Here is a 23,190-nt window from a genome sequence, read left to right on the forward strand (position 1 = left end):
TGCCCAGATTGCTGGATTTTCCAGGATCTATCCATAGAATAGGAACTGCAGTGAAAGAATGACAAGTGCAATATATAGTTCCCCCCCCCCCAAAAAAGTCCCAATTAGCATATGACCTCTAGTGGATATGCTTAGCACAGACGTAGATCGGAAGTCCTTTCCTGGCCAGATAATAGGTAGATTTTTTTTTAACTTTCAAAGAGAGACTCAAATGACATTAAAATGGTTAAAAATACATTTACATATCAGATTTCTTACATTAAAAGTTTTTTTTCTTTTTACTAGATATATTAATGCTATTTTTTTACAAAGGAAGAGGGTGGGGAGGGAACTAAGATTTATGGATCACCTTGGTATGAGGTACTTTGTGGAAGTTACCTAACTTAATGTTCATGACGGTGCCATAGATGGAAGAAGCTGGGGTTTAGAGCGTCCAGGTAAACAGGTTGGTCCAGTTGTTTAAGCGACTGGTAAGTGAGGGAGCTGGATGTCAGCCTGGGCCTCAGTCCACAACCTGGCCTCCTTCCACTGCTTCCTCCCAGATGAAGCCCATGCAGTCACTTTCTTGCCATACCTCCAGGCAAGCGCTGTTTCTCCTTCTTTGGAACTTTCTGGTACCCATAATTAGCAATTTATTATATAAAATTATCCAGAGGACGTATCTGCCTTTGCTAATGCTAATATTTCCTGCCATGGTAAACCACAGAGACACCCCCCTCAAATAATCCCTATTGGCAGGAAAATAGATTTAGTCTCCAACTTATATACAAATCCAAGGTTAGCTGGTAAGTTGGCTGTTTGGAATCAGTAAATCTAACCAATAGAAAAATCCCATATGTAGATGGTGGTCTGCAGTGTTTCCTTATATATCTCTTCTAAGCATGCAATTCTGTTACCTTCTGTCAGCACATCCTGCGACTCTCAGCCCTCCTCAGCCCCAGTGCCCTCTGTGTTCTGTAAGCTCTGGCAGGATTATTTTATTTTTTGTTCTGTGATCATTTGTTGGCACACTGAGACCCTTTGTGTAGGGTTGTCTTTTCATAGTAGTGTGTCTGTCACATCAACTCCCAGGGTCCCAAAGATGTCCTGTACCTAGTTTAGGCCTCACTGCCCCTAACTCTGGGCTGGACACAATGATGCTAGTGATTGGATAAGAGAGGCCTGTTGATAGGCTAGGAGGACCTGCAAACACCTATTTGTAATATATTTGTTCTGCTATGATGTGGCTTCTGGGTCCTGAGAGGGAGGGGGAAAGGAGGAAATTCCGGTTCCTTTCCTGCTAGGTGTCTTGGCCAGGACAGGTGTAAAATAGCTGACGGTGTCTGCGGCTCCCCCTACCTCCCTTTATCTCCTTCAAATCCTGACATTCTTCTCCCTCGGCTTCCGTAGGTCTTCATATTATCCTAAACCCACCCCTGACCCTCCATGCAAAGTGATCCAGCACCAGAATGGTTTTCTCCCCACTTACTATGGCATTGCTACCTGATGACATAGGAAACTTCAGGCTGGTGTGCCCACGGCTCAGTTCCTCCAAATAGAGTCTGGTTTTCACAGATTTTCTCTTCTTTTACCTGTTAGCCCATAGGTTTTCTTTAAAATGTTGAGTTGTATAAATGTGTGCATTTTTAACAAAGGCTGTCCTTCTGGAAAAAGTGAAGCAAAAGCAAAATGATTATTTCATGTGCAGGTACCATTTGTAAATCAAGGACTGTGGCAACCGAAACATGGCTGATAATTTTTTCAACATTCACCATTTTGATCAAGAGTTTCATTCTCATTGATTTAGCACATAAGATAGCCAGCGGAGCAGTAACATAGTGTCATAGTTAATTTGCAAAATAATAGGCATTAGGCCATTATGAGTTTGCTGTCCCCAGCTTTTCTCTGAAAGATAACCCATGCTGAAAATTATGTAGACAAATTTTGGTCAAGTGTTTACACTGGGTTTGGACCACTAAATTCATTGGAAGCTGGGATATAAGCCAGTTTTTAACATTTCTTTCCATTCTTAACAGCCTTTGGTTTCTGATCTTCAAATATTTACCAATCCCTGAATATACAAAGTATTAGTGGCTTTAAGGCATTGCTAACTAGAATGTAATAACTCCTATCTCTCCAACTTCTTCAGGAGGAGGTGCCACCCTTGGCTTCACAGAACATGCCTTGTCTGCACCCCTATCCCACCCTCTCCCCTAACACTTGTCCTGCCTCTTTGCTGAGAATATTAGTCTGACCAGAGCTGCAGGAATTGGGATCACAAAACATTTCTGGAAAGCACATTCATTCTTGCTAGTGGTTTTAAGTCCTTTTCAGAAATGATCTTGCACCTTTTAAAGTGGACCCATAGTTTTACAGTTTGTCTAGGCTTGTTGTAGCCTTTATCACTTGATGCTAACAATGTAACTGCTTCTAAGTTAGCCTGGTTTTTAAATTTTATTTCACTTTATTCATTTACTAGAGGCCCAGTGCATGAGATTTGTGCCCTGGTGGGGGCGTGGCCTGCGGGGATCCACCCGCTGTGGGAGCACCGCTCATCCTGATCAGCCGAGTGGCTGTGGACCTGCCCTCTGAGTGGCTGCTCCCTGGTTTAGCATCTTTCATGGAGCTGGAGCACTTGCCTCTCCAGGGGACCCAGTCGGGGCCAGACCCAGGGACAATAGCACTGAGAGGCGGTGAAGTAGGCCTCAGTCCTGCAGTGGCCACGAACCCGCCTCCCAGCCTCTGGGGTCAGCTCTGTGAGCCCAGTGGCAGCACTGCAAGGCCTGCAGGCATCCAGAAGAGGCAGCAGGGAGCGAGGAGGAGGAGCCTGGGACGAGGAGGCAGTGATCCATTCAGCCTGGGTTCCTGCCTGTTGTTGGCCCCGGGATTTGCAGCAGGAACAGCCGCTCATCCCGGCCAGCCAAGTGGCACGCCCACTGTGGGAGCACACTGACCATCAGGGGGCAGCTCTTGCCTTGAGTGTCTGCTCCCTGGTGGTCAGTGTGCATCATAGCAACTGGTCGACCAGTCATTCTGGTTGTTCTGCCATTCGGTCGCTGGGCTTTTATTATATAGGATTGCAATCATCAAGATTTGAAGGCTTTGCATTCCTAAGAAGGATGTAGATGAAAACCATGCTAGGTATAACTCTTTGGGCAAACTTAATGTTTAATATTTAGTCTTATAGGAAACATAGGGGCAGATTTTTTTTACTATTAAAAAATTCCACACTTCAAAAAGGATTTGCCACTTATATTCTTTTAAATGACAGGCATATGTAAAACATTATTTACATTTCAGAACATTATTTTGTATTATCTGTGCAGAGATGTGCTTTACTTGAAGAGTAAACACGTGCCAGGTAGATCAAGGTGTTCAGTTGGTTCCTTCTTGGTAGCCCAGGGTTGCACTTCGGTGTGTCAATGTTGTCATGACAGTCAGACATGATGTCACCTAGTAAAAGTGATCTATAGAGAGAAATATGTCTTCCCATGTTGCTTTGGGATAATATCTTCTGCCAAAAATAAATAAATAAATAAATGCTTCCAGAACCATTGTCTCCTATAGGACTAAGAACTTGGAATCGCCTACATTTTGAACTTGTAAATATTTCGTGCCTTATAAAATTCGTTAGGGCCCCAGGACAAAAGGAAATCTTGATTAGCAAGCATTGAATCTGTCTGCAAAGTGGCTCATTCCTTAAAAAAAAAACCCCTCAAGTCTGACTCATAGTTTCAGACTGCAAAATAAGAAAGATCTTTTAGAAATGCAGACTATAGTGCAGACTTAATGTTGTTTTAAAATAGATTTATATCAATATTTGCCTAAAGGGGCTCGAATGAAATCGTTTGAAACCAAGGACAACACAGTCTCCCTTCAGTAGAGAGACCTGTCTTTGTAATAATTAACTGTCACCGCCGTGGTTTTCTTAGTCTCTCTTTTCCTATGGCACATATGGTTGTAATCATTCGTTCCCACCTTGGGATTGGAATGTGGGCCTTGGGCCAAGTGCACCAGCTCGCAGGGGCACAAGGTGTGAGCCGAAGACAGGGTTTCTGTCGGAGCATTGTTCCTGAGCGGGGCTCGCAGCTTCCCTTCCAGGGGCAGGAGTGTCCGTTCCTGCTGCCGGAGCCCAAATGGGAAACGCAGAGGTGGCGGGCAGCAGAGTGTTGTAACCAGTTTGATCTCAGTGATGTGTGTGCGTGTTTCTTTCTTCTCTCAGACGTTCGCCCAGGATACTGTTACACGGCTCTGGCAAACGGGCGCTGTTCTAACCAGCTGCCACAGTCCATAACCAAAATGCAGTGCTGCTGTGATATCGGCCGATGCTGGTCTCCGGGGATCGCCCTCGCCCCTGAAATGTGTCCCATCAGAGCAACTGGTAAGAGCCCTCCCAGCTTACTGCAGGGTGTCCCGACTCGGTCCCACAGGCCTGGTGGCAACGTGCATGAGGCAGATTTCATGGAAACCCAGGTAAGTAAGATTCCCCAAAATAAGAGATGACATTCAGGAAAATTTCCCCAGGTCATGGACTGGGAACATAGAGGCCTATATCAATAACACTGCTTCAGGTACTGCTTCTTACTTCGCTTGCCTATGACCACCGAACAGCACCCTTTTCTGGAAGCAATTGCTCCCTCTTATTCGCATCTATTTCTTTTGGCCGCATGCAGTCCTCCAAAGCTCCGAATCAAACGCGGCTCTCCCAGAGCCTTTCAGGGGAGCTATTCTGGGTACACATTTCTTCCTTCCCTAACATCTGACACTTTCCTTTTCCTACTTGCCAAGTTCTGTTGACTTTTTTTTTTTTACAATATCTCTTTCATCTGTCATATTTATTTCCACGTAATGTTCATTTTCCCGCGTCTGGGCTATTGCGGTAGCCTACTAGCTGATCTCCGTGAACTCCACAGCCGCCACATACATTTCCCAAAGCATAACTCATCCGGAGTTCAGTTAAAAAAATTATGTCTGGGGGAAAATGTAGAGAAAGATGTCCAGAAAAATTTTCCCAGGATGAAGTCAGGCCATATATACTGGTCTAAGTCACTTTATTTCTTGAAAATAAGATTTTAGTACTTAGCCTTATAGTTAGTCCCCAAATCTGTTCCCTGTTCATCTTTTAACTCTTGTTCTTTGTAATAGCTTTCTTTTCTTTTGTAATATATATTTTATTGATTTCAGAGAGGAAGGAAGAGGGGGAGAGAGGTAGAAACATCAGTAATGAGAGAGAATCATTAATTGGCTGCCTCCTGCATGGTCTACACTGGGGATCGAGCTCACAACCAGGACATGTACCCTGACTGGGAATTGAATCGTGACCTTCTGGTTCATGGCCCAACCACTGAACCACACTGGCCAGGCCAGCTTTATTTTCTTGTTACATAATGTGATCTGGTGTTCCTTGAACCCAGTCACAGCATTTCTAAACTCAAATGTTCTTTTCTCTTAACACTTCTCCCCAGTTCAGGTCCTATTCCTTCTTCCTCACCCCTGCCATCCTGCTCATTACCTACCCTCTTGTCTGTTAAGGATTGGCTCAAAGGTGACCTGGCCCATATACTCTCCCTAGACAACGAGCTGGAATTGCTGCTTTGTCCTCAATGCTCCAGGCTTTTGTTCCTGCTGCGGCACCCGTCCCACCAGCCCTGCCTTGTGCCTCTGTGCGTTCATACATTGTGTTTTCACTAGCTGGTAAATCTCATTAGGACATCTCCTACATCATTATAGCCCCATGTTCCTTATGCTTTTTTTTTTTTTAACACTTCCACAGTACTTAGCAAAATCTTGCTTATAGGAGGCAATCAGTAGAATGAAGAATTTATTAAGTGACATCTTTCCCAGCAGTTCTAAGTTATAACTGGGGTTATATCTCCTTCTCAACCTGGTTCCTGAAAAGTGTGTTTAAATCAGGGACATTTGGGAGAGAAAAGGAAGGTGAGGGTGGATAATGCAGAGTAAATGAAATACTTCAGAGTATGCTACTCACAGAATGCGAATTGCCCATTATCGAGGGTTATAGAATTGCTCACAGATGTTGCTATAAAATTTCTGTTTATTGCTGAGAATTATATGTGTGAGTTAAAGAAGCAATAAAATCTTTCAATATCTTTTAACATATACCAAGTCATATATTTTGTTTGATTTGCTTACGGTCTCTGACCTAAAAATATAACCCACCCTCCTTCATTCATTAGGGAGACCATTTAGTAGGTCGCTGTTTAGACACACGTGACTTCCTACTAAGACGTATGGCTTGGGTACCAGGAAAATTGCTTTTTAAATACATATGTTAACTTAGGAATCAGCAGCATCGATGTGGATTTCTTCCTGTGTTGAGGCTTGAGTAGAGGAGAGAGAAAACTGGAGCAGGTTTAGGTGCCTGAAGACCTACTTTGGGACACTCGGGGCAGAAGGCCTGGTTCCCTTGGGACCTAGGTGTACCAGGAAAGATGCACAGGCTGAAGTAGGCCCAGGCAAAGCAGACTGATAGAGAAAACACATTTGTGGGTAGGTGTGTGTTTGCCCAAATGTTCCAGTACCAGTGCTACAGAGCTTGGGCCTCTGACCGAGAGTGAGGACATAGGAAGGAATATTTTAGATAGGTCAGTTTTTTACTCTTCAAAAAATAAAATCCGTATCATCTCTGGGTTAAATGGGGATAGGAGAGGTGGACATCAACTGAACAAAATTCGCCCCAGATTGCTGATCCTGAAGGTAAAGGCATTGAATGGACAGTTATTAAGCTGAAGAAAGTACAGGACCCAGTCTGATACACTCTCCTGGAGAGGACCTGATGCATTTAATGCTTAAAGTACTATACCCACCTAATTAGCGGAAATTACGATAAGCAATGGAACTTCTTTTATACAAATGCTGAAAGACTAAAAAAAGAAAGAAAGGCTGCTTGATGCTTGGAAGCAAAACGAGTCCTTTAATATAATTGGCATTCAATTAAATTCAGCACATTAACAGGTTCCTCTTATGTGCATTTTAAGACACAATTTAAGGGCTAGGCTGAGCATGGGAGGTTGAATTATGAATGTATTTCAGTAAGACATTTTACTGGGTCTTAGAAGAAGCCAGACTTTAGTCCACAAAGAAATGAAAAATATTGGCCTAATTTCTATTAATGGATTAAACCAATATGGAAAATAACTATGGGAGAATCTCTCTGTGACAGTGATAATACAGTTATCAATATTCTAGCAAGAGAGTAAAAATACATTAAAAATTGCATGGTCATTTTTCTCAAGGAAGGTTACTATGACAGAATATGGCTATTTGTGGGAAACATGAAACTGATTAGTTAAGTGAATACATCTCTGGAAACCTGGGTGCTGTTTAAAAACACCTGTTTGGAAGCCCGGGGGGGAAAAGTGTCAGAGATCTAAAGACAATTTCTTCTAATAAAGACATGGCATTGTGGGAAATAGGAATCGGCCTGAATGAGGGTGTACTGGTTCAGAGGGTCATTAGGCAGCATTGGCAGCAGACCACCACCCCTTGGGCCCCGTGGGCCCCTCCTTCACCATCACTCTGCTGTCTTTCACAAGTAGGTGTTCCTCAGGAATTCTGTCCTCAAATTCCCTTCCTTAGATGAGCTCATCCATCTCTATGGCTTTAGGTATCATCCATCTACTGATAACTGCAAAACTTATGTCCAGCCTGACTTCTCTTTAGGCTTCAAACTCTCTTAGACAAATGCTGTGTGACATCTGCACTGGGATGTTTGATGTCTCAAAACTCGTCTGTTTAGATGGAACATAGAGCTTCCTCCCCCCAAACCCCCCCCCACCACACTTTTCCCCACCCCAGGGATCAGAGCCTGCATCTATCTACCCAATTGCACAACCAGGAAATTAGAAGTCATTCTCAATTTTCTCTTCCCTCCACTCTGACATTTACTCCTGCACCAAGCACTATTCATTTTTCTCTAAAATGTGCTTTAAATTTATCTACTTCTGTCTGATTCCATCACTACCACCTTTGTTCAGTCATCATTGTCTTGCCCCGGGTTCTGCTACAGCCTTGGCTCCCTCCAGTACATCTTCCACGTTAGCAAGAATGACCTGGAAATGTTCATGTTCTCACGTCTTAACCCTGCTGAAGCCCTCCAGTGCTTTCCATTGCGCATGAAATAAAATCTGGGCTTTTCAGGGTACTCTTTAGAGTCCTTTGGGATCCACAGGTGGGACTAGATGGAGAAAGTGGCATTTCTTCTCCTTTGAAGTGAATTGTGATGTAAGTTAAAGACTTCCTGGGTTTGAAAGAGGCATTGGTACACCCCCTGGTAAGTTTGTTTTGGGTTTTGAATTATTGTACCAGTATGGCTGCTGTTGTAGATTATTCTGAATAGGAATGAAGTCAGTTGGGTTTTTTCCTTTTCTTCAGTTGACCTACGCGGTTTGAAGATCAGTGCTACTCAAAGGTTTCTTTGAGAAGTAAGGATGATTTCTGTGGGCCAATGACAGATGCTACAGCTTAGCTGCCGTGTTCTGTTGTGTTTTTCCAGAGGATTACAACAAGCTGTGCTCTGTCCCTATGGTGATTCCCGAGAGACCAGGATATCCTCCCCCACCCATTGGCCCCATTCCTCCAGTTCACCCTGTTCCTCCTGGCTTTCCTCCGGGACCTGGCGTTCTAGGCCCTCGACCACCAGTGGACTATCCGTATCCATCTCGGGAACCACCAAGTAAGAATTCAGAACTCATCTAGCAATTTTTCTTGCATTAGTCAGCTTAACTTTTTTGTTGTTGGTTATGCTGCTTTAGTCATTAAATAATTTTGCCAAATCTTGGATTAACTTTGAGTTTATATAGTGTTGTATAAAACTTTCCCAATTTACCTAGTTCTTAGATTAAAAATGGGAGGTTTCATATTCTCCAGAGATTAATGTCCTTTTATGTTATAGATGTTTTCAGTCAACTGTGGGAAAGATTTGGGAGAGATTTAAATCTGATTACAGGATGAATTAATAGAGGAGGTATAAAAATTATCCTTGGATTATTAGTCATACAAAGCAGTTTTGCAAGTAAATGCCAATAACTCACTGCCTTATGCCTCCAACCTGGAATCTTGAGATTGGGGTGGAAAAAGGGGTGGGGAGGAGTAGACAGAGAAGCAGGTGATACCTGGCCAGTGCACAGTGCACATGCGATCTCTGTGTGAGCAGGATGGAAGTATGCTTTATTGAAGCCAGCTGACCTTTGTTTGCCCAGGGTCTCCTTCCTTTATGATCCAGCATCTTGCCCATTATTGCCAGATTAAGTGCTGATGAAAGACACCCTAATTACAAAGCATTTTAATGGGATTTAATATGATTCCTTTAGGGGTGCTGCCAGTCAACGTCACTGATTACTGCCAGTTGTTTCGTCACCTCTGTCAAAACGGACACTGCATTCCAACTCCTGGGAGCTACCGGTGTGAGTGCAACAAAGGATTCCAGCTGGACATTCGTGGGGAATGCATCGGTATGTAATAGATCACTAGGTTGGTAGCAAGAGGTAACTGCAGTGTTCTGTTCCTTGACTATACAGGTTTTCTATTCTCTGTAACAAGTCAACTCAAACTTAGTGGCATCACAAGTTAGTGGCATTGCAAGTGGCAACACAAATGTATTATTTTATAGTTCTGTAGGTTAGAAGTCCAACACAGTCTCCCGGGGCTGATAGCAAGGTGTTACAGTGCTGTGCTCCCCTTGGAGGCTCTCAGGAAAATTTATTTCTTTGCCTTTTCCAGTTTCTGGAGCCTTCTGTATTCCTTGTCTGAGGGGTCCTCCCTCTATCTTCAAAGCCAACAGGGTAACATCCTCAGATCAGTCTCTAACTCTCTGGTTCCCTCTTCCAAGCCCCCCTTCCACTCAAGGACATTCGTGATCACCATGGGGGATCTGCGTGATCCAGGAGACCCTCCCCAGCTCAGATCTGCCGATTAGCAGCATTGATTTTACCTGCAACCACATTCCCCTTGGCCATGTAGCATATGTACAGGTCCTGGGGGTTAGGACATGAACATATTTGGGGGCCATTATTCTGCCTAACACAGCGACTTTTAACTTTTATTGTAAAATACATGCAAATCTTTGCTGGTAACCCAGCTTAACTCATCTTACTAAAATGCGTGAGCATTAAAAGTATCTCAAAATTACAAAATATTTTCACATTTTACTAATTTAAATGGACAACTTACCAACTCTCTCTAGTTATTAAAAACTGAAGAGAGAAACTTTAAATGGTTGACAAAACCTTTAAGCTAGCGAAGGGAGGAAATGTCCCACAGGGACCGTATATTGTTAAGAAAACCCAGTTGCCATCTAATGTTTAAAAATATAATAAATTCTTCCCTTAGTTCTGTTTCAAATTCCAATTCTGAAATTATGAATCAGGCAAAAATCAGTCGTTCTTGGTTTCTTGTGCTATGGAGTTCCCTGGCGACGTGAAAGCCCCCCTAGCAGCCCATTGGAAAGTCATTCAACCCTAGAGGTCACCCGGAGTTGGGCAGAAGAGGGAACATCCAGCTCAGGGCTGGGGAGTGTGAGGTCAGACCTGCACCTGCCACAAGAAGCATGTGACCTTGGCCAGGTAGTGTATCCTCTGTGAGCCTTAGCTTCCTCGCCTTTACAATAGAGCAGCGGTTCTCAACCTGCGGGTCACGACCCCTTTGGCGTTTGAACGACCCTTTCACAGGGGTCACATAGACCATCCTGCATATCAGTATTTAAATTACTATTCATAACAGTAGCAACATTACAGTTATGAAGTAGCAACGAAAATAATTTTATGGTTGGGTCACCACATGAGGAACTGTATTTAAAGGGCCAGAAGGTTGAGAACCACTGCAATAGATAATTCGCCACTACTGATAATTCGCCATGACTGTAAAACTAGTGGGAGTCTGTCTGGGGACCCGGTGAAGGAGGGCTCCATGATGGGTGAGAATGGCCCTTTAGAGGACAGCGGGGGTCATGTTTTGTTCTAATGTTCCCAGTGGAGTTCAGCGGGGGATGCTTAGATGGTGTCACACCTTTTTATGGGAAAATCAGGCTTCAAGAGATACTCAGAATCCTATCCAGAAGCCGCTTCTGAAGTGTTATTCTGTTTGATTCTCTTGGGCAAGACTCAGGGAAGATAAAATGTTTATTAGCTTGGAGTGTTGAGTTGCTATGTGTTCAGCATTTTTCTCTGAAAAATGACACAGAGAAGAATACACTTGAACTGCCCCACCAGACTTCAAGTGGCTGGTGACACGGCGCTCTGCAGTGGAAAGAAAAGAGATCCTTTGACTACGCTCTTTAGTTCTTAAAATGAAAGTATTTTAACATAAAAAGGAAACCAATAAAATGGCCTGGAGTTATGAGTTATGCTATCAAATTTCTTACTAAAATATACTGTGTTTTTCAGATGTGGATGAATGTGAGAAAAACCCGTGTGCCGGGGGAGAGTGCATTAATAACCCGGGCTCCTACACCTGCCATTGCCGCACCGGCTACCAGAGCACGCTCACCCGGACGGAGTGCCGAGGTACGTCCCGCTGGGATGGGGGGAGGCGGGGCATGTGTGCTCAGTGAGAGATTTGCTTCGAAGGACTTCAGTGGGGTTTAACTAACCTTTACCAGGAACAGCTAACATGGTCACACTGATTTTCGTACTTCACTCCAGAAAATCGTTACTTCAAAGGACATTGTCAGAAAATCTGACATTCAAATTATTTTAAAAGAAGCTTCTGTGCCTGCAGAAATGTCCTGATTTTCACTACTTTTTTTTTTTTTTGCCTCATCACTATCGCCTGTTAATTTTTTATCTGAGAGTTAGGGAATGGCGTTGTCTTTTGTTGAATCGGAAAGTCTCAGGTGAAAGTGGATGCAATTAATTTATTAATGGCAAAGTCTAAAGCAGGGCTGGGGAACGTCCAGCCTGTGGGCTGTATGAGGTCCGAGAAATCATTTGGTTTGGCCCAGCCAAGACATTAGGGGTGTGTTAATTAAATGTTTGACCAAATCGAGCAGGCTAATTTTTAAGTTGATACTTTTGTGTGGCCTGAGTATGATGTTATAAACATCCATATGGCCCTTGGCAGAAAAAAGGTTCCCACCCCTGGTCTAAAGGCTGAGGAAGTAGCCTGTAAGTCTTTGCTGCTTCCTGCTGCGGTCAGCTGCTGCATCACCCGTTTGCTGGTGAGACGTGCAGAACCTCAGGTCCCACCCCAGATCTGCCAAGGAAGAATCACATTTAAATTTAACATGATCCTCAGGGATCCACGTGCACATTAACGTTTTTGAAGCTCTGTTATCAGTGGTTCCTCATGAAAATTTCCCTTCAGGTTTGTTTCTTCATGAACGTATCAAGTCACCCAAAATGCCTTTTATTGGTTGACTGTGATGTACCAAGGGGTACTCCCCACCCTCAGAGAACTCATATATCTATATCTTTATAAATTTGGCACAGAATGAGCTGTATCACTGATCCAGTAAAACCAGATAAAAGCAAGAAAACTCCCTGTTAAAATTAAATACAAGGAAAGATGGGAGGTTTGTATGACTTAAAAATTTGTAAGCCATTCATAAGAGTTAATTTTATTGCCTCTTTTAGCAAACGCTATGAGTTGAAGACATACAGAAGTTATAAGTGTTCGTATCAGTGACTAATTTCAAAATCTTCATATTTTGTTCTGAGTTGGAGATTGCCTGCCAGCGGTATATTTTAGTTCACTGCTTGCAATTGGCAGTTTTGAGCAGAAAAGAACTGGAGTATGTAGCATTTCAGTCTGCTGATATTTCTATTACTAGCATACTTATTGAATTAGAAGTGTGGATAGTTAGATTATTTATTCTATTTTAGAACCTTTTTAATATTTAAACAATAGTTTTTAATATATTGTTTAAATATTAAAAATGTTCTAAAATAGAATAAATAATCTAACTATCATTGGCATGTACAAACAGTGTGCTAGGCATTTTTGCAATAGTAGAAAACAAACAGAAAGCGATGTGTTGGAAGTCCACACTATTAGGGAAATGACTCGAAGACACTATTGGGAGCACTCACGTAGGGCACAGCCAGCAGTGGAGATGAATGTTGTTGTCATTAATGTGAGGATTGCTTTATGAGAGACTGAGGATTACCTAAAAGCCTCCGGCACTGTCTTCGTTAATAGCTAGTACTAATAAGCTTATCACAAACAGAGAAAATGGATAACATGCTCACATTTTTGGGTAGATACTTGCCACAGATGGTCAGAAAGGCTGTGTACTTCATTGATGGGCTGAGTAGAGGTCAGAAGAGACAGACTTTGAATGGCAAGCTTTTCATTCATCTTGTAGAGCTGCAGGGAGCCTGGGGCGTTCAGAAATTAGTTAGGAGAGAAAACGCTGAACTCTTTATCCTATCCTCAAGAATATGTGGGTTTTCCTATTTTTTTTGGAGTGTGGAGCAAGTCAGATTTTAGCAAGGATTAAGAAATAAATGAGAGAGAAAAAGATCGGAGGTTGTTGGCACAAAGATCAGACAGAAGAAAAGCCCAGACTGCCGCAGCTAGTCCAAGGACTCGTGTGGAAACCACTGCCGGGTCTGCCCAGAAAGAAAGTGCGCCTGAGGGTCAACCACAAGACACCATGCAGACGCGGGGAGACAGCCAGAACAACCCATGTGCCATGAGTGCACATTCTTGTCCTCCGGAGGGCGTTGAGGGCACTTATAATCAGGCACATGTGGTCTCAGCTCCGATAGGTAGGTCTGCTCTCATCCGGTTCTCCACAGATCCCTGGTCTCGGCCTTCTGGGGAATAAGCCCTGGCAAAGATTGTGTGCTATGTGGACAAGGCGGCTTGTGTTCATCATCTTTGATGTTCCTCCAGGTATTGAGCCTGGAAACTGAGAGGAGCAGATAATCCAGGACACTGCCTTGTCCAATTTGGGTTTACTATCAATCTTTAAATGAGAGATCCGATATACGTTTACTCCAGTTATTGTCAACTTTAACACTTTCACATCAAGCTCTGCTGTTTACTTTGGCATAATATTGAATACAATAGAAAAGAAGAGGGAAATGCCCACAGTACCAATGTTTTATTTGGTCACTAGAATACTCATGAAGTTAGAAAGGTGACTAGGAATAAATAAACAATAACATTGCACTTGGACCAGAACTGCTATCGGGAAGGTAGACATTTCAGAGTCATGTGATTGATGGTTTTCAGACAGAATTAAATATTTTTTAATGGCATTTCTGTTTTATTATTCTGATATAGCTATCAGATCTGCCTTTTTTATCATAAACAGGATGTGGCAAAAGTAGGTTTACTGCTGTTCATATATGAAACAGAGTTTATTCTTGTATTATATTTTGTTGAGTATTGTATTATTTTCCATACAAGCAACTGTATTGAAGGACACCAGCCAAAGTTCAACATGAATAATGGTGTATACTGGCTCATTAACTCAGCTAGGAAAATGGTGAAGAAGAATCTATTTTATTTATAAATCGAGGTTTAAAGAGTCTTATTAGAAATTAGAGCTAGAGGGAGCACTCTTATGTTGACATTTTTCTTCTGTCATATGTCTTTCAAACTCTAGTCAGTAATCTTATTTCTCACAATATTTGATACCAACTTTATGTTTGAAGATTATTTAGTAATTGTGACCCAAGAGTAAGATTATGAGTTTGGAGTTGGCGGGAGGGAGAAATAAAATAATTTTTAACCCCCTCACTAACGCTATCTCTTCTACTTTAACTTTGATTTAGACATTGATGAATGTTTACAGAACGGCCGGATATGCAATAATGGACGTTGCATCAACACAGACGGCAGTTTCCATTGTGTGTGTAATGCGGGCTTTCAGGTTACACGAGATGGGAAGAACTGTGAAGGTAATGACAGCATGCTAACAATAACAGTATAATACTATTATCTCCCTTCTTCCAGTGAGTGTCAATATCAGATGTCTTTAACAAGACCAAGTCAACCATTGAGTGAAAGTTCAAAATATCAAATATATTTCACATATTGTTATCTTGGAGGCAAGCATAATTTTCAACAGTATCCATGCCTTTAATTCACATTTCTGTGAGTCAAATACATTTTAAATAAAGGAGGAGAGCTTGCCATTTAAAGATCCCTGGTTATGATGAAACTTAGGTAGCATAAATCATTACTTCCTAATTTTATATAATTAGAACTTGTACATTATTTTTTAAAATGCAGGGTACATCATTTATTCTTTAGTCATATATGATCTTTTTGTTTAAACTGTCTACCTAGTAATAACATATTACTAACGGGTATCTGAAAATGTAAAATTTGATTGAGAGAATATTTGACTATAGAGAGCCAGCCATAATTTTATATTATCTCTTGAATTACCTCATTTTTTTTGAATTGGGCTGTTTCAAATATTTTGTCTTTTTCCCTTGTCATATTTTCCTAAATTGAAACTATGGCAATTATTGATGAGTTTCCACTTCTTAGACTTTCAGTGAAAAATGAAGAATGGCCCTTATCATCTTTCCCAACGTCTTTGGGAAAGATCCCAAGAATCTATTCATACATTAAAAGAATTTCAAAATTGTTCTTAGAAACATTTTTGGCAGAATATTATCTCAGTGATTCAATTCAAAGACGTAATGCCAAAATTCTCATTGGGATAGAATCCTGTTTTAAAAAAAATCATAAATTACACTGATCTGACTAATGCCGGTAAGTAAAAACACACCATGTCTCGATCAAGTGCCTCCCAAGACAGCTTGAATATTAAATAAAATAACATATTGATGAATTTAAAGAAATATCCTCATGGTCAAAGGATCCTTAAAAGTTAGCTGGCGTGACTGTAATCCATAGTCAAGTCTTGCATTTTAAAAATACATTTTTTCTTACTCCTATTTGAAATTGCTTCAAACTTCAAGCTGTCCTCTGATTCTCTGGTTTCCACTTTTTAAACTATATATATTGATTGATTTTTAGAGAGAGGAAGTGGGAGGGTGAGAGAGAGAAACATCCATGTGAAACAGCGAAGGGTGCCTTCTGCATGCCCCCTATGGGTGGAGCCCACAACCTGGGCATGTGGCCTGCCCGGAAATGGAACCAGCAACCTTTTAGTGCATGGGACAGTGCCCAACCACATGAGCCACACTGGCCAGGGCTCTGGTTTCCACTTTTTAAAGAATCATGAAATCACCTAAACAAATTTCAAAATTCCGTTACTGACTTTTTATTTTTGGTATATGAGAAGTAATATGGATCTGTGAAGTAAATTTAACCTTGAGGCTGCTAACACATTTTCAGTTTTTAAACTGCTATTCCTTAAAAGAGTCCTGGTAGTTTCTATTGAGTCAAATTTCATAATATGTATATGTATGTTTTTATGACATAAAATTATATATGAACTTATATGTATGTATGTATACATGTATGTGTATATGTGTGTATTATATATACATGTCATAAAATAAATTTAGCCTTATAGTTTGCATGCACATGTCAAAAATTGAGAACTTGAGATACATATTTCCTATGGCCCCTCTCTGTTTGTGTGCTGTAATTTGGATGATAATTAGCCTTAGACCAGTGGTCGGCAAACTCATTAGTCAACAGAGCCAAATATCAACAGTACAATGATGGAAATTTCTTTTGAGAGCCGAATTTTTAAACTTAAACTATATAGGTAGGTACATTGTTATTAACTTAATTAGGGTGCTCCTAAGGCTTAGGAAGAGCCACACTCAAGGGCCAAAGAGCCTTATGTGGCTTGCGAGCTGCAGTTTGTCGACCATGGCCTTAGACTATAATTTTTAAAAAGAAAGAAATGTAAAGAAACAATTATATCCATCTAGGTTGGCTTCCTTTGTAGGCTTACTCTTCTGGTCCTAAGAAAATGTATTTTTGTATTTTAAGATATGGATGAATGCAGCATACGGAACATTTGCCTTAATGGAATGTGTATCAATGAAGATGGCAGTTTTAAATGTATTTGCAAACCTGGATTTCAGCTGGCATCAGATGGGCGTTACTGTAAAGGTTCGTGCTGTAGAACTCTACATCATGTTCTGCTTTTTCCTTCTCTCTATATTACTTAGAGGTACCGTTTTCCTTATTGATTCTCCCCATTTAAATTACTCCTAATTCTGGCTTACGCAACTTCCTAAGTCCAGCCATCCAAAGTGCTACATTGAGTGCCCAGGAGGCTGTCCTTATTACAGAAAGGATGTTTGGGGCCTCCTTAAAGGAGCCCAATTGGTCTACCAATAGATGAGAGTGCCTTTTGGATAAGGTGGGTCTGCCCCTTCCTTAAAGTTGGGGAATAATGGCAGTCAGCCTCCTTAATGGCTTCCCTTTGCCACCTCTTCCATCTTCACCTGGACAGAAAAACGTGGACTCATTGCAGTGATCTCTTTTCATGATTCCCGCCACATACCTTAAGGAACAGAAAATTCTTCATGGACAATTTATTTAGGCTTTATCAAGAAACAAAAGGGAAACAGGATTAAGCAGAACAGATAAATGAACCAAGAGCCACTGTGTAGCTTGGTAGCTTTTGAAATAATCTCATTGCTCCAGGTATTGAAGCAAAAGTGAAGATTTTCATTTGTGCTTTTGAAATCTGGGTTCCTAAGGAGAGTAATAGAGGATCCATCTGTGTTTAGAGTCTCTTACTTTATTTAGTCAGGGGTGAGAGACTATTGCCCTTGGGTTCAAGATCTGAGTTGGAACCAGACTTCTCAAGAAACTTCACCCTCAAAGCAGGCCCCGGAAATCCGCTAAAGTGCTGCACACAAAGCCTTTTGCTCCTAGGTTCAGATGCGGGAACACAGAGCATCGAGCTCTTCACGATTGTGGAAGCAGGATAAAGTTCAGTGGTGCCCCTTCTCCAGCTGGTGGACAGCTTTGGTAAAGGTGTTATGGAAGAAAGCCTTATATCAAGTCTTTGGCAAGATGTGCATGTTCTCTAGGCTTTAAAGAGCTTCTAGTTCTTGGTTGTTTACCTACATTCTTTATGACCTTCACAGCAGTGACTTAACTTAATGTTGGGCAAATCTGTCTTCATAGCAAGGGAAAACATTTGAGTTTTCAAATTTGAGGTAGAAAATTGGTTTCTGTACTTTGGAGCCCTGTACAGGGAGAAACTCCGAGTTGGGAAGACAAGATGAACATATGGAAATATTCTGCAATGTAAGACAGCATAACGGAGTGCCAAAATGTACAGATCAAGTGCAGTACAAGTGAAAAAGAAAGGGGAAGAGATGTGAAGGCTCCCTGTGAGCAGACCTTTAGCAAGAACACACACTCCTCTTAGCTACCCACAGAGCACACTAAGATTCACTTTCAGTGCCTTTAGGCTGCTAGTGAGCCAGCCCATAGCCTCTCAGCATTACGTATGCCAATAGAGAATGGTGATGGAACTATTTCAGAAGACACTATGACCTCATAGATGAAACTAGTTTTTGTAACTATTTGCAACCAGTGAAATAGTATCTTATCAATAAACTAGAGGCCTGATGCATGAAATTTGTGCAAGGGGCATGGCTCTCACAGCCCCAGCTTCATCCAGGAAGGTCGTCCAGATGGTTTTTCTGCTATTTGGTCTAATTAGCATATTAGCTCTTTATTATATAGGATTATATAGGATAGGTTGTTCCATTCATCTGAAAGTTCCTAATGACTTGGAAGATTTGTTCTGACTTTACCAATCTGGCTTAAGAATGAAAGCTAGAGAGAGAGAATGAGAGAGGGAAAATGCTCCATAGTCTTACCAGTCTTCTTTCTTTTCTGGTATATAGAGAACATGGAACACACACTGTAATAAGAATAAAGGAAAAAGAAAATTCCTTATATGCAGATTTTCTTATTTTCCATGGTTTTCCTCTTGCCATCACAGGACAATGTTTTTCTCTTAGTGCTGAGCACTTAGTTCTGAGCCCACAAAGATGTGATTGTTCAAAGCCAAATAAACTGCTAATTCAATCTCTGTAGTTAACTCATCTGATGAGCAGCATGGCCTCCTTGGTCACTTAAAAACTATATATATATATATATATTTTAGAGAGGAAGAAAGGGAGAGAGATAGAAATATTAATGATGAGAGAGAAACATTGATTAGCTGCCTCCTGCGGCAATGCCCCCAGCTGGGGATCAAGCCTGAAACCTGGGCATGTGCCCTGACCAGGAATCAAACCAGTGACCTCCTGATTCATAGGTCGACACTCAACCCCTGAGCAACACTGACCAGGCTCCCTGGCCACTTTTTGAAAGCTGAGGCTGCTTACTTTGAGCAATCAGTATTATATCTGTGTCCCCAGTAAAAACACACACAAAAAACCCTTCATGTTACTTTTCATGTTGCAGTTGCCACTGTTTTACTGTAGGTCTCGTCTTGAACAAAAGGTGACTCAAGTAAGTGGACCAATTTGAGTTCATGTATTTAAATATAACTGCCATTTTACATACAAATCTGTACACAGAATCTTGGACCATCTGTATATATTTTGTGCCAAACAACATAAGCTAAGTAAAAGGCCGAGGTGTTTTCAGTCTCAGTTTGCCTTTTTAAGGTCAAAAGAATGGAAAGAGTTGCATACACCAGTTGTCTACTATAAAAGGAGTTGTTATAAAATGACTTGCTTCTAAGTATTATATGTTTTCCAAAACACAATTTTGGTATCATCTTTATTTCCCTATATTAAGGGGGGCGGGAATCACTACTATTATCGGTATGTATCCAGTAAAGACATTTATCAGGTTCACCTAAGTATGCACACACGATACTATAAAGTGTTTGTAATGCCTGTGAAATGTTTTTCTTTGCTGGGTTCCAATTACTTACAGTGCTGTTGTTGGCCAGGAATGGTCATCAAAATAATCTGCATTCATTTTCTATTCCTGTCCCATGGTGTGTCATCGAGGCTTTAGTTCTGTGTCTCTTAATGCCATGCTAATTGTCTCAGAGAACTAAGGCCTGGGGCATACTAGAATGAATACCACTCTGGGTATTGGATGCCCAAAGGAAAAGCTTTCTGCCCAGGTCAAAGGTGCAGTTTATTATCAAGCTAGATTCTTGGCAGTCCTGGAAGAATTGTCATGTGAAACATTGCACCAGATCCTTTGTATTTTAGCCGTCACTTTTCTTCTGCTGCCAGTTCTGTTTTTGCCTTTGTGATTCTTATTTTGGAAAATGTATATATATATTAGGAGAATGCTATTAAAATAGCTTTCTACGGAAAAGAAATAAACTCAGCCAGGTTATTTCTCTTGGTTTGTGTTGCTATTCTCTCAAAGGACACTGAAAATGCATTTTATTGAGCTTTGATTGCTGATCCTGCATATTATGTCCCATCTTCCCCATTTCCAAATGTTGTAATAGAACTATAAACATGTTATGGCTGTAGATGAAAGTTACTTCTTTTTTAATAAGTGCTTTTCCACACCACAGATATTAACGAGTGTGAAACACCGGGGATCTGCATGAACGGGCGTTGTGTCAACACTGATGGCTCCTACAAATGTGAATGCTTTCCAGGACTGGCCGTGGGGCTGGATGGGCGAGTGTGTGTTGGTAGGTTAAGCCATAACTGGATGTAGGATAGCGATCCATGCTCTGTCAATCAATAAAACCCACCAATAGCAAATGCAATCAACTGCAGCAGATATGATATAATTAATATTTATCGAGCAACAAACCAACAGTCAGTTCTCTTCTTGGATAAATTGGATATTAATTTAAGCGATAGAAAGATGAGCTACAGTAAATGAAAAGCAAAGGAATCCTCATCTCTTCTTACCCCTTTTCTTTCCTAATCACATAGCTGTCCTCAGTTTTCTCCAACCCTCCTTGATTGATAATGGTTTTTGAAATTGGCCTGTGTATGCTCATTATCTCTTAGCAACATGTTCATCGAGTATTAATGTTCAAAGGGAAATATAGAATGCAGCGGAGGAGGATATGCATAACCAAGAAACTTACATGATAATGGCTTTATAAGAAGTTTGAGATTTCTTGAGAAATAGATATGAATTTTACTCAAATTATTTTTAAGAAAGATAGTTAGTGAACCCTTTGAATTGGGAGGGGATTGGGCATAGCTGGACACCCCCTCCCTGATGCTAAAGATGACACTATTTATTGGCCAGCTTTTACAGATTTATGTAATGAATCTTGACAGATCAAACTTCTCTTTTTTGAAAGTACATCTAATTCAGACATTCAATAATTACATGTCTATTTAGAGGTAGGCCACAATTCATAAAGATCTTATTTATCATGGGATGATAATCAGCCATCAGCCATCATTCATTATGAAGTGTCTGCTTTGTATAGGCCTGGGGCAGACAGAAATGAATGAAGTATAATTCCAGCGCCTAAGTGCCTCCCAGTTAGGGAAACCAGGATAGTCCCTAGAACACTGAAGGAATCTGGCCACTGGTTTCCAATGCTTGGAAATTGAATGCAGTTTTTTTTGTTTTATTATTTTTTATTGAGACCAAACACCAGAGGCATTATTTGTGAGTAAGAACTGGGATGATGGATAAATAAAGCTAGCTTCAACTTTGACCTGGGGGGGGGGGCTCTCATCTGTTTGAAGCAATGGTGTGATGACAGATGTGTCTTCCCGTTTAGACACACACATGCGGAGCACATGCTACGGTGGATACAAGAGAGGCCAGTGTGTCAAGCCCTTGTTTGGTGCTGTTACTAAATCGGAATGCTGCTGTGCCAACATTGAGTATGCATTTGGGGAACCTTGCCAGCCGTGTCCTGCACAGAACTCAGGTATGTGCTGTCACGCAAATGCCTTCCTTGCAATGCTACCCTTGTGCCACCATGTGCAGTCTTGCATTTATGCAAGTCCTTTGCACTCTCTCTCACTTCAAAATGCAGCCCCCACCCTGCCTTTATCTCTGAGGGCAGCCTCTCCGCCTGGGGTCTTGGCAGGAGTTTTGATCCACATTACTCACCCGATTCTAACAACCGTTTGAAATAGGCAGCACATTTGTGCCTCCCCTCAGAACTCCCCCACCTCAATAATTGTCATGCTCTTTGGAATACAGGTAACTGTTTTCTAAAGTAGTTTCACGGTGTTTGCATTTTGTAGGGATGACTTAAAAAGGAGAATTTTATCCAGCGTAAGAGTAAATAATTTTTAGGTTACCTGAATATTTCCAACTTTTCTCCAAAAGGCCTTGTGAATTTTGTTCAAATCCATCGTGTTGATTTTAGTGCGCTACTCCTAAATGGTTTTATTCAAGCCTTGGGAAAAAGTAATTTCCACTATTTGAAGTGACATGGCACAGTGGAAAGAAAACTGGTCCCCGAGTCAGAATTCTGCTCCCTGGTCACAGGCAGACAAAGTACTCAACTGAGGAGTGGGGAGTGGGGAGAAAAGAGTGGAGTTAGTTTTTTGTGGATTTTTATTTGTTTAGGAATTTTTCTCACCTATTTTCAGAAAGGTTTGAGATGGCTTACATTAGTAAACATAATTATAAACTGGAATGATATGGAAAAGGGATTCTTCGTTTTCTCATCTCTAAAATGACTTGTTTTAGATAACCCAGAGGAGCCTCTCCACTTGTAAATTATATTTATTTGTAAGACAAAAAGAGTGTATTAAAATTAAAACAATAGACTGTTTGCATTTGAACAGAATTTTAAGGTGGCTTGGCCATTGGCTTCTAATGCCCTAGAGTTAGATCTAATATTGAAAACATGTAGCTCTGATTGTTTGGTACACATTGATAGGTTCCGTTAGTTCATTTCTGACCTAGAAATTAAAATATATTATAAGAAGTTTAAGAAAGATAAATGAAGACTTTTAAAAAATGGGGATACCAATGAAAGAAGAAAAGCTTTATTCTGTCTGGTTACTTTACCCAGTGACTAATATACAAATTATCATTTTATATATCATTATCAATCCATTAAATACTTGTTTATAATACTTCAATTATGTAATATACAAATATAATTTTATCCAACAAAGATACTTTCATATAACTTTATAGTCATACATTATTACTGTCAGCCTTTTGTATATTACTTTAACTTTTCAGAATACTTTCATTGCATGCTTTGAATTTAGAAGATAGATAAGTATCTTGAAAACTGGTGCACGAGACTATAGGTGATTTGTTCATATAGTAAATGAGTGGAAGAGCCAAACTTAGAATCCAGGACCCTTGGTGTATATAGTTCTCACCTTTTTCCTCTGGACTGAGTACATCTCC

General features: G+C 40.9%; 1 protein-coding gene across 1 annotated transcript in view; it reads left to right on the forward strand.

The window, feature by feature from the left end:
* FBN1 (fibrillin 1) overlaps nucleotides 1-23,190 on the forward strand; it is a gene marked incomplete at its 3' end in the record, with an annotated part of 224,888 nt that overhangs the window by 120,418 nt on the left and 81,280 nt on the right. The window contains exons 10-17 of the mRNA XM_015558912.1: nucleotides 4,202-4,360; nucleotides 8,495-8,674; nucleotides 9,312-9,452; nucleotides 11,382-11,501; nucleotides 14,721-14,846; nucleotides 16,870-16,992; nucleotides 20,402-20,524; nucleotides 21,587-21,739. Of these exons, the coding sequence (XP_015414398.1) occupies nucleotides 4,202-4,360; nucleotides 8,495-8,674; nucleotides 9,312-9,452; nucleotides 11,382-11,501; nucleotides 14,721-14,846; nucleotides 16,870-16,992; nucleotides 20,402-20,524; nucleotides 21,587-21,739 (1,125 nt within the window). The remainder of the gene's footprint in view (nucleotides 1-4,201; nucleotides 4,361-8,494; nucleotides 8,675-9,311; nucleotides 9,453-11,381; nucleotides 11,502-14,720; nucleotides 14,847-16,869; nucleotides 16,993-20,401; nucleotides 20,525-21,586; nucleotides 21,740-23,190) is intronic.

This window comes from Myotis davidii, unplaced genomic scaffold (genome assembly GCF_000327345.1).
Source record: "Myotis davidii unplaced genomic scaffold, ASM32734v1 scaffold132, whole genome shotgun sequence".
NCBI lineage: Eukaryota > Metazoa > Chordata > Mammalia > Chiroptera > Vespertilionidae > Myotis > Myotis davidii.